At 40.7% G+C, this 12,418-nt stretch overlaps 1 protein-coding gene across 2 annotated transcripts in view; it reads left to right on the forward strand.

Moving 5' to 3' along the window:
- The window catches only part of LOC107699823 (teneurin-4-like), a 273,915-nt gene that overhangs the window by 192,690 nt on the left and 68,807 nt on the right, over nt 1–12,418 (forward strand). For both annotated transcript variants that reach the window (XM_016501217.1, XM_016501216.1), the window contains exons 16-18: nt 351–497; nt 2,485–2,698; nt 6,468–6,587. In XM_016501217.1, the coding sequence (XP_016356703.1) occupies nt 351–497; nt 2,485–2,698; nt 6,468–6,587 (481 nt within the window). The remainder of the gene's footprint in view (nt 1–350; nt 498–2,484; nt 2,699–6,467; nt 6,588–12,418) is intronic.

The following is a 12,418-nucleotide window of genomic DNA, read 5'->3' on the forward strand; positions in this document are numbered from 1 at the left end:
GGTTAGAATTAGCTCTTTTTCTTGCTCTCTCTCTCTCTCTCTCTTTCTGTTTAGAGCAGAGTTCTGCATCTATTGTACAACACTAATGAGAATGTATTGATCCAGAGGAGCTCTGCAGTATGAGTATGCCTCTATAGGATATAAGGGCTTAAAAAGGTGTATCAGTTAATCACCTAAAGTTATCACTGTTATTGCTGAAGCACTCTTTTGACCCACAACCCTTCATTTTGAATTTTTTTCATCTAGGATATAGTAACTAGGCTTTGCAACGTCTTGTCTGTTATAGTGCAATGTTTGTTTTGGTGAAAAGTGCCCTCTCTAATGTGTATGCTTTGCTTTTGTGTGCACAGAGGGCTGTCCTGGTCTGTGCAATGGCAACGGCAGATGCACACTGGGTAATAATGGCTGGTACTGCGTTTGTCAGCTGGGCTGGCGGGGAGCAGGCTGCGACACATCAATGGAGACGGCCTGCAGTGACGGCAAGGACAATGACGGAGGTACAACACAAACAACACGCTGCCTTGACATTTATTAGGAAGATTTAACAGTCTTTGCTGGGATCTCTTCTTTTCTCTTCTCTTCTTTATTGCCTACACTAGAGTTGTTTATGATGCCTATGCTGTTGTCAGTTTGTCACTTAAAACACTACAATCTAGAGTTTGCCTTGAGCACCTTCATTGAGCTAAAAGCATTCAGCTCTTTAAATAGCATTGGAAATGATCAGACCTTCCCTGTGGATACGTGGACCCACTTGTAGAAGAGTGGGTTGTTTAGTCAAAGTCATAGGCTTCAAGTTCCCCAAGCTCACAGAGAGACGAACTAAATCCACATCACCTAGCTTCCATTTCCAAGCAAGCATCAGCTTGGAACAGACCTCCTGCCAAGCCTCTAAATCAAAGGTAGCCTTGTCTTTTCATAAACCACTCTGAGAATAAAAAATTTTTTGCACTGTTGAGCAAACTCTTCGGGGAGATTATTGTTCTGCTGTAGTTACCAAACTCTGTTTTAGCACTGACTAGCATTTGTTGCAGATACAGGCCTGATGGTGCTTTTGTGACCTTCCTAAATAATTGCTTTGTAGAGATTCTCATGAAAACAGCAAAAACAGGTTGTGAGGGTATCCAGCCAAATGGAAAAGACATGCAGACCAAACTAAAATGGATGATAACCTGTAGAATACCAATCAGAAACTTCTAGCACATATGTTAATAGTAAAGTCGTGGCCTAATGGTTAGAGAGTCGGACTCGAAACCCAAAGGTTGCGGGTTCGAGTCTCGTACCGGCAGGGATTGTAGGTGAGGGGAGTGAATGTACAGCGCTCTCTCCCACCTTCAATACCATAACTGAGGTGCCCTTGAGGTGCACCGGGCGCCGCAGCAAAAAATGGCTGCCTATTGCTCCAGGTGTGTGTGTGTGCACTTTGGATGGGATAAATGCAGAGCACTAATTCCGAGTATGGGTCACCATACTTGGCCACATGTCATATCACTAAAGCAGTCAATTGGTGGTAGTATTGCAGCAACTGAAACAAGCAGTGGTGACGCTTCCACCAGGAGAGGTGTTATTTTTATAATTTGGCCCATCTGGTCAGAGAGGTTCCTGAAAGTAGAGAGAGAGGAAGAGAGAGAGAGATATTAGAGAATAAGAGATGACCCAGTTCAGTACATTAAAGGGTTCCTCTCAGCATGGCCTGAAGTCCTGAATTATTTCAGCTGAATTACAGGAGGGAGAGGCTGAGCTGCCTGTAAAGGTGTGGAAACTGTTGGAAAGAGGGGGAAAAAAAGAAGAAGAAAAAAACATGAAGGAAATAAGAAGCCAGACTGGCTCTAACTTACTGCAGTAACGCAGCTGTAGGGCACAGAAAGCCATCCAACAGAGGCAGTTATTTCTCAGAAGTTTTCAAGATCCTGCTAACGGTTCGCGCATGTTCATCTTGGGATGATTAAATCTTTTTCCTCTCCTTTAAAGATACTGACCTAGGGGAATGACGCTAGCTTGGACAAAATAAGCATGTTGGAAGGCATCTGTGCTCCAGGTTTTGAACATTTCTGGTAACCAGGTCATACCTGATCAAGCTGGTTTCTGGAACATTCACTGGTGCCCACTGGAGGAAAGTGCCACAGTTTGTGACTGATAGGCTAATGAGGCCCTAAACCTAACCCCCTACCCCTACCCCAATTAAATCTATATGTAGTGTGGCACCTTGGCCATGGTGGTCTATGACCTCTAACCAACTTGACCAAGATGATCCACCACAGGAAACCAAGTACACCAGCTTGTAGTCCATTTGATCAACTAGCTAAACTAGCTTTGTCTAGCTAGAAACCATGTAAATCCTGCCACTAGTAAGTGAAGGCAATTTATAAGCAGATACATTGTCACTTACTTAAAAAAAAAGAATAATAATTTTGTGAAAATACATTGATTAATTTTGTGACTCTACATCCCTGTTATTAAAGATTAAACCTGTCCTCTCTCTATCAGATGGGTTGATGGACTGCATGGACCCAGATTGCTGTTTGCAGACATGTCACACCACGTCTCTGTGTGTGGGCTCTCCTGATCCACTGGATATTATCCAGGAAACCCAGATCTCTTCCACTCTGAGCACCCTGCAGTCTTTCTACCAGCGTGTCCGCTTTCTGGTGGGCCGGGACAGTACCCACGTCATCCCTGGCGCCAACCCCTTTGATGGCATGTAAGTATTTCAGTAGTAATGTTCACAGTTTTTGTGCAGTTTCTTGCAGTTCTCTTTTCCATATTTATCCCAAATCCCAATTCACTATAGTGGTAATATTAAGATCAATCAGTAACTATAAGTAGATGCTGTCAATCCATCTACAACTCTAGTTCCTGTAAACAAACAGGGCATGGGGCTCATCCCAAGGTGCCCCAAAGATGTTTCGCATGAGAGAACAGTGCTGTCACTGTGTGATCCCATATGACTTTTCATCTTTTGCCTCCATTTGTGGCGTTCCCTTTTTATCTGTAAACAATACCTAGAACACCACTTTTGCATTTGCATCCCACTCTTGCACTGGTCTCTTCCCTCTCTCTCTTTCTGTTCTAAATTGAAATGAGCACAAAAGATGCTACTAGAGACTTGGGGAAAAAGTTGTGCTCCTTTGAAATGTCGTAGAGTATCCCCGCATTCCTTTCATGAAAGTAGAGCTGACATTTCAAAGGCAAAAATTAAAATGTAACAAACAAATGAGCATCTTTTTGTGCTCTCCATGGAGAATGTCTCTAATGGTGCCGCCCAGGGTACATTGACGTTTTGATTCGTAGCTCCATAAGGCATAATGTGCCAAAGAGGTCTTCGATTCAAAGCCTTCTGTTTTTAGACCTTGTCTTGCTTTGTTCATTTGGAAACTCAAGTGGAAATTTCTTGTTTAGAGGGGTTTTGGATCAGTGAACAGTCCTTCCCTGAACTATAGTGATCAGGGTATTGTTTTTACATCTCTTAAATGGCCATTTCCCACAGTTCAGCTCAGACTCTGGACCAAATGGCCTTTTGGTTTGTGTGACTGAGCCTCTGGCAAGCACGGACTCCCTTTGTCTAATCTGCGCTGTCCTAATGAGACTCTGATCACTTCAAAGCTGTCCAGCGCTCTCCTTCATGCACTCATTTCAGTCCTATCTGCCAGACGTTCTTCTGTTGCATAAATCACTGCGCCCTCAATCAACTCGTGTCCGATTCGCATAACCTCATGCAAAGATGAAACACTAGACTTTGTTTGATATAGCCTTTTGTGAACATGTCACCCGGTATTCATGAAATGCTCTTGTAATGCCCTGTGACATTTTCCCAAGGTGACATTTTTGAGATGCTCGGTAGGGAGTCTTCCGATACCCTCTTCATTATTTCAAGATGAGAGTCTCAGCCTACCCTTCATCACCATCATCTCCAAAGAAAAAAAAAGAGACATAAATAAATAAAAGCTTTAGAAGTCGGCCAGCAGCCGCAAGATCGGAGACCTCGATTCACCTAAAAATATCAGGGCTGATATATAATTTATTACCTCTTCGTTCCTCCGCCCACTGACAGATATGAGAGAGGCTGACAGCCGCCCAGATGGACCTCTTAGACATAGCCGCAGTCGGTCTAAAAGAGCCCCTTGCCATCACCTGATCAGGCCTTTTTATTGATTCCACAACCACTTCTGCATGCTCAGAGACATGTCGAAAATGCACATCTGACATGTCCAACCACAAGAAAGCAAGACGCCTGGGAATGATCAAAGTCACCTATCATCCCTGTTTTACAAGACTCACCTGTCTGAAACTTTTTGAATGTTCTTCCAATGTTCTTTAACCTTTACAGCATGAGCTCTGTTTATCTGAACACCATGGATCGCACAAATTAATAAATGTGCTTGCCTGGAGATGCACTTGGGTCAAGTTGTTTGCCTGCTGCATCTGAGTGTACTTAGCCCCTTTTACCATCATGTGGAGATGGCGGAGGGGGTGGGGGCAGCCTGAGATGACCCATTATTTCTCTCCATTTAGCCTATTTAGAACACATCGCAGTTTCTGCGAAAGGGAAGAACTGCTGTTCACAGATATAATGTAAGAGAGGGAGCATGTTTGTATTTAGCCCCTCTTATGAAGCTTTTTAAGTAATTAGCAGTGCTTACTAAGACTTCACGCCAAGACTTTAGATGGATTGACAACAAAATTAGGAACAGTGATGCTAAGCTGTACTTTTGTTGCTAAGTTGTTTAGCAATGCCCTGATAATAACCCTAGTATCATAGTGACTGTTTACAGAAGCAAATCTAATTAGCTTGTTAGCTTTACAGTGCTAAAGAAACTTGCTGCAAGTTTTATTTAATAATTCCACTTCAGCAAAGAGTTTGCAAGCATTAATTTTGCCTATTAACCATTTAGCCTTTTTTTAGCCGTTTTCAAACACATAAGCGTTCAGACCACTGCTTCTTAGCGCTCCCAGAAGCTGCCTCTCAGGACAGTTTAGAATGCTTAGCTTCATAGTTATTTAAGATGTCTTTTCTAATATCAAGTCAAACCTGGCCTGCAGTTTGCTTCTATTACATGGTTTCCAACGCAGTGCTACACAAGGTGGTATCTCTGTTGTTTATAAACCTCCTTGCACTTTTATCTGCCATTCCGACTATCTTGAGAGAGGGGTTTGCTGAATAAATAAACTTTAGACTTTTTGTCTAGACTACTTCACTGTGCCTCCTTTCTCCTTTAACTTCTTCAGATGTATTTAATATCAATATTTAAATCATTTGTCGTAGAGTTGTTGAATCAGCTTTCGCTGTGGCTCAGTTCCACTCAGTGCACCCTGTGAAAACTTGCATCGCTGCCCCTTCTGAATGGGAACACTCTAAATCAAACTGTCACCTCGAGCAATGTTGTAGATAGACAAAAGCTTTACACATTATCTCTCTCTCTCTCTCTCTCTCCCTTTCTGTCTTTCCACCCTCTTATTTAGTGATCTTTCTTTGTTACTTCTTCTCTATTTTCTATTCAACTTAAGTTCGCTTGCAGTCTGATAATAGACATTGTGGTGGGGCTCTGCACTTGTGCGCTATCTCTGCTAGCTTTGTTTACAGGGACGCAGAGCTGAGCCAAGGACTGCTGAAGGTGAGAGGGTGCTTAAATTAGCATAAAGTTAGCCTCTCTGGGACAGGGATATTGTTGGGTCTGTGATCTTGCCCGCAGTAAGGACAGGAAGGGGCCAGCCTCTTACACACCAGTGTTAATTGTTCCGCTACCTGGCAAATGTTTAATACCTAATGCCTTCATAGAAACAGGCTCAATGTGTAATTTTTTCCTAGGTGCTTTTTTTTCTTTAACCTAGCTGATGTGTGTAGTTTTTTGGATGTTAATGTACTTTAATGTTATATTTTAATGTACAAGCCATTTCTTGCAACATGCCGATTATTCAATCAAATGAATCGCATACATTAATACCAGATATTACATCATGTGGCAGATTTACATTACAAAAAGAGACCCTCTAATTTTCATATAATATTTTTAATATATATGTTTTTTTTGTCCTTCATAATCTCCAGCCTGAACAGCGTGAAGCCTGATTAAAAATCTCTAACGCTATGAGTCATAAGTCATGTCAAGCGGGGAGTTGTTTTGTAATTGTTCAGGATTTTAAGAAACTGTGTTTGACTTTTTCATATCGATCAGTAAGTCGGAGCTCCTGAAGCAGACAGATAACATCAGATAGAGGCAGTTTCAAGCCCAGATATCTGCTGTGACTGAAAGCACTCGTACCTCCGCATTGTTCTCTCAAACAACAGGAATGACACAAACACTATCCTAATTTTTTCCTCTTATCTTTTGCTTCTCACACAGGAAACCCCGCTGAGGTTTCCTCAGAGAGGTTTAATTTATTATATGTGTTTACAAATAGCATCTGATGCTTTTCTAACACGACATAACCAGTTTTACTCACTACGATTTTCTTTTTTTTTAACCTCGCAGTCATGCCTGTGTTATCCGGGGGCAAGTAGTGACTTCAGATGGGACACCACTGGTCGGTGTAAATATCAGCTTCATTAACAAACCAGCCTATGGGTATACCATCACCAGACAGGATGGCAGGTAAGTTGCAGTATGGATGAAATGGTGTTTGAAGATGTAGGTTAGTAATTAAAATGGAAATATATTGGAATTTTTCATGTCACCATCGTTATGCATGCACATTTAACCCACATCTGTGCACTCTAACTGCTCTCTGTATGGCAGAATGTTCTATAATGTGCTGGAAATAAAATTGGAGGACAATTTTACTCCCAGCACACCATTGCACATTTTGCTGTTTGCTTGGATGGTGCTTTTTGTAGCCATAAACAATCTTAAGTCTCCCTGGCTCTCTCTTTTTTTCCCTCTCTTTGCTCGTAAACACATGGTCTCCCTCCCACAACAGCCTATCAAGCACTGCAAGAGCAGATTCAGTACGGCATGAAATCACCAATGCACCTGTTTGCTTGCTTAAAAATGGGAAAGCTGTCTTAACTGATTTTGTTTGATTGTGGTCTGTTCTATACTGGTGCCTTTGCTTTTTAAATTACTTCTTTCTCTACTTCCAAAGAGGTCCCTCTGCTTCTCTGCCAACCGCTAGAGTCTGACTGGCCAAGTAACATGCAGTGGATATTTGTGTAATACAAAATTTAGCCTAAAGTCAGACTCAGGAAATCCTAAAAGCCATCCATTATACATCTGCCTTGATGTGTTGAGAGTCACTTATGCAACCCTGATTCCCTGAAGGAGAGAGAGGAATGCTGTGTCACGTAATCAAGAACCACTGAGCTATAGACGGTAGATTTAGAAGACATCACATGATTATTAATGTAGTGGAAGTCGTGTGAGGTTCCTTCCCCCTTGCAACCAAAAATATCTCAATATAAATATGAGAATAGGTGTGGGGGATCCAGATAACAAACTAAGAATGTTTAAGTAACGTTACCATTAAAGGGGTGGTTGATTGCGATTTCACTTTTTTAATGTTAGTTAGTGTGTAATGTTGCTGTTTGAGCATAAACAATATCTGCAAAGTTATGAAGCTGAAAGTTCAATGCAAACGGAGATATCGTCTTTTAAAATTCTGGCAGTTTTATGCCTACAAAAACAGCTGGTAGGGACTACAACGAGTTACTTCCCGGGTTCGTGACGTAACAAACCCAGATAAACCCCGCCCTCGGGAAAAGGCAGCAAAGGGGGTGAGGCCATGCTGTGCTGCTTTAGAGAAAAGGAAGAGAAAACTAGAGGCGCACGTAAAAATGAATATATGAATCGAGATTCTGTCTTCTAACGATTCTAATGGATTCACAAGTTTCAAAATCAATGTTCAAAAGCAGCGGTTCTTAATACTGTTCCTCGCATCCCCCTGCTCTGCACACGCTCTGCATCTCTCTCTCTCTCTCTCTATCTCTCTCATTCAGCTCAGCTCAAACAATGACCTGTTCCATTTATACACTTATTTTCACATAGCTATGAGAAGCGTTAAACATGGACATGCGGTTGCCGTACTGTATACTGTAACCGTATATTAAAAGCTAACATAAGCAGTAGCATTTACAAATAACAGCGTATCTAAAAGTATGAGACAACAACAAACAAAAAACATAGGCCTACCATTAAAAGCCGTGCTTGCGCAGGTTCTGCGCGACCCTCTTCAATAATATCCTCTATAATATATCCTCAATAATATCCTCAATCGGGCTCAAACTGATAAGCGATATTAACGACGCGGTTGTTTACAATACAACCGGAGCACATGCCGCTGAGGTGAGGGGCGGGACCCTTAGACACGCACTAGAGGCGGTTTAGCCAATCACAACACACTGGGCTAGCTAACCAATCAGAGCCAGGGGCTTCATAAAAGCAGGAAATGATCAGCGTGTTAATAGGAGAAGGGACAGAGCGGTGTGGAATAAAGGTAAATTATGTGAAAAATAATGTTTTTTTTTTTTTTTAACTAAGCATTAACACATGTTAGTCTGCACCTCATAAACACAATCAAGCCTAGAAATAAACCAGTGAACCAATCCTTTAAGTTATGGAATTGTTATTTCTAACATTCTCTGAACATTCAAAATTACCACTTTTTGAAATGTTTTTAAACTTTTTTTTTCTTGGATATGTGGACATTAGAATATATGAGGAACGTTCCATTTTATAATTTTGCAAACGTGGAAACTTTACTTTTGAATGTTCTCTGAAGCATCTGAAGCAAGTAGTTAGTAGTAACGTTTAAAAAAAAAAACTAAAATGTTCTATGAGCAATGTTTAAATAATGTTTTTGTGCTAACGTGTTGAGAACATTAATAAATACCAGATAACGTTTAATGTTCTTTTAACATTATTAGAAGAGCGTTTGTTCATCCATTTTGTTACCAGCGGCACAGGCAATGACGTCAGCATTCTCGTTCTCTTCTCTCCGACGACCTCTTCTCTCCCATACACGTCTCATTCACTCCGGTTAAATGCTTGTATTGCGCATTATTTTAGTCATTCCCGCAGGTTTCGCGCTTACACCAAAAGCGCGCGCACCAGAACTGATCAATATTAGTGGAGCGCACACAAGCCGCACTCAGTCTCAAACAGCTTGTGAGCCACAAATACCAAAATGAGTGGCTAACTGCGCTAAAACGTTCAAATACATACAAAATTATGCCAAAATGCCCGTCTTGGCGAGTACCCAGTTAAACACAGTCAGTTTTGGAACGTTAAATAGTTGAGAAAGAGAACGCATGTTGTGTAACATGGGCCTGTTTACACCTGGTCACTTCATGCGTTTTTTTTCTGATCGGATAGCTATCCGATCGTGAAAAGTAGGGATGCACCGATACAACTTTTTTCAGAATGAGTCCGATACCGATACTTTCGTTTCTGGTACTCGCCGATACCTGTATACCTGTATGATCTCACGCATCGTGCAGCTTTACAGTCTTTCCACCGACAAGAGATCGTCTGATGATTGTGCAAAGGATGTAAAAGAGTGGATATTTCTGTAACTATAATTTACGCAAAACAAAGATTAAAATGCAGTCTACGTCGAAGACTTGAAGCACATACAGGAGGTGAATAATAACTGATTAACTGATACATTTTTCTTCTTTATTGCACTCTAGATCAAATGTCTATTTTAAAATGATGAACAGTCATAATATAATCTGTCCCCCCACAGTTTTGTAATGAACACTAATCGAACAGAAAATAAAATCGCGGTATAGTAGTGTGCTTATCATTTGGCAAAGGATGGTTGCGGCAGGATTCACGCAAAGCGCAGTGTTCACGCGCGCAGCTGATGATTGACGTCTCTATTCACAGTCAGTAAATACCGCATAAGCTATGAGTTTAACCTGCGGATGGTTGCGGCGGGATTCACGCAAAGTGCAGTGTTCACGCGCGCAGCTGACGATTGATATCTCCATTCAGTCAGTAAATACCGCATGTGCTGTGAGTTTAACCTGCTTCTTTTATGAATCCTCCGTATCCAGTTTAAGTTGCATACATTTGTTTCTTGCATTGATGTTACATTAGTAGCAATTTTGCACTTTGACAGTCAGTTTAAGATAATATAACTATATAACTATGCGGTATTTTATTATTGTGTGTATCGGATAGTTTACAAAATCAAATGATTGGGACACTTTCTGACATTTAAATGGCTTGGAAAAGTGTCCCAATCAACCTCAATTCACCCTACTCTTTGAAATCATGATTGCATTACAGTATGTTGTTTTAAACCCCAAATATTTTCCTTATAACGTCATTACATGTTACTTATAACTTCACTATAATTCTTCATTAATAATTATTTAGTTATTTGTAATGTTAATTGTAAAAAAATAAAAAATAAAAATAATACAAAAATTGAAAGTAGTTTAAATGTAGTTAGCTACTTTTTGATAGTAACTTGTAGTGTAGCTAGCTACTTTTTTCAGAAGGGTAAGGGTTCCAGCTTGTAGCTGGTCAAGCTACAGTTTCAGAGTAGCTTCCCCAACACTGTTTATAACACATTTTTGTGTGAATTTAACCATATATATCAGACTCAGGACTCACAACCATATTCTGGCACTGTGTGAACATAGCCTCAGGTCAGTTCAGAGGACTAAAAGTGGGTGGCTTCGACCTGTTTGGGGTCTTAAGCCATCGATCTGGCTAACCCCTTTGGGTTAACTCTGTGTCCCTTCAAAGTGTGCACTGAAAGGCTGAATGCACTAATAAAGTGTGTCACCCGTGCCTGAGGTGCTTGTGTGATTGATAATAGGCCTGTGAATCACTCATCGATTGGCATGGCAGCCTTTAGGGCCATGTGCATGCCCGTGTAATGAATATATGTGTGCGTGTCTTTCATCACATGTGACTGGCCGGCTAGCTTTTACTGCAGATTCACGTTGACTCTATACAGCTGCATTAAATGCACACACGCTTTCTCTTGCAGACACTTACCTAAAAGCACGCTCTGTTCAAACTCCCACAGCGCACAGACAAATGCTCACATTTTAGCAAGGGCACAACAACAAGGGCAAAGCAGACCTTTGTTTATCAGCCGTGCCAATGAAAGCTCTGTGAATAGCCCTTTGGGATGTGTAGTTGAATTAATGTTCAAGCAGCGTGAGGTGTGACTACAGATGCACACTGCATCTATGCCGACCCTGAGAACAAAGACACACAGTACAGCGCATTCTACGAGTCAACATATCACATATTGCTAATCGACTGTTTGTGTTGTAGGTGTATTCGGCACGAAAGTGCATTTGTGCTTTCATGTCTACCAGAGCGTGTTGTAAAGGTGTGTCTCCTCGTGATGATACACAAGAAAGCAGATCTGGATTTGTACACAGTCAGTCATCTAGCGAGCCACATACACGATAGCCTGCATACAGCTTCCTGTTCCGTTTCTGTTTAGCGGCGTGAACAACAGAGCTCTCTGATTAGTGTGACTCTATATGCAGAGTGTGTGCCGCCTTTGTAGCGTTGTTGTAAAGTTATGTTAGCGCAGACAGCTTCGCACGCACAGATCAATAATTCTTTACCCTTCCCTTAAATGTCATTTCCCCTCTCACTTCCTTTATCAAAGCATACCGTGCCACCGCACAACAAAGACGCACAGCGGTGTACGCACGGCTACTGCGGCGGAGAGGAATCTTGCCAGTTTATTCCCCAATAGAGACTAACGACATCGCACACCACCCATTCATGCGGATTTTATTAATGCAAATTCAAAAGCACAGCGTATTAGACTGAGCCAATGGTTCATTGTATTCCAGTCACATTGTGTAGCTGCCAGATAAAAACCGTCCCAACTAACTGAATCCGAGTCCTTTTCAATTGAATCCTGTCATTTAGAGAAACATAATGAATTACAGCCTTTATTAAGTCTGGTTTTGATGGCAGTACAGAGTAACGGTGAATAATGTTGATTAAAATGTTAGTAAATGGTATTATGAGATAATGAAATGTCATTGTAATTTTACTGAATAGGAAATCAAAACGCCATTTTCAAGGGTGTGATGGTTGGCATACTTTACGACACTATTAAATTCTAACACATGTATAAATGGAATAATTCAACAGATAAGTAGTTGTAGAGAATTGCGATGTGATAAGTATAAAAACTTAAAATAAGTGGTTCACCCAAATATGAAAGCTCTTTCATTCAAACAATGAGAGTGTAAACTAGTATTTGTATTAGGTTAAAAACCAGGGTACAAACGTTATGGTAAAATTGACACTAATTAGATGATACAATTCACCAAAAATCACACTATGACAAAAAAAAATCTAGTAAAAACAGCAAACCTTTAACATTAATAATGTAAAAAAACATTATTTTTAAACCGTATTTAACAATTATTTTTTAATGTTTTTCATAAACTGTGAATATTATAAACAGTATTGTAACTATATATACTGTATATATA

This window comes from Sinocyclocheilus anshuiensis, unplaced genomic scaffold, assembly GCF_001515605.1.
Source record: "Sinocyclocheilus anshuiensis isolate Anshui unplaced genomic scaffold, SAMN03320099.WGS_v1.1 scaffold194, whole genome shotgun sequence".
NCBI classification, from domain to species: Eukaryota; Metazoa; Chordata; class Actinopteri; order Cypriniformes; family Cyprinidae; genus Sinocyclocheilus; species Sinocyclocheilus anshuiensis.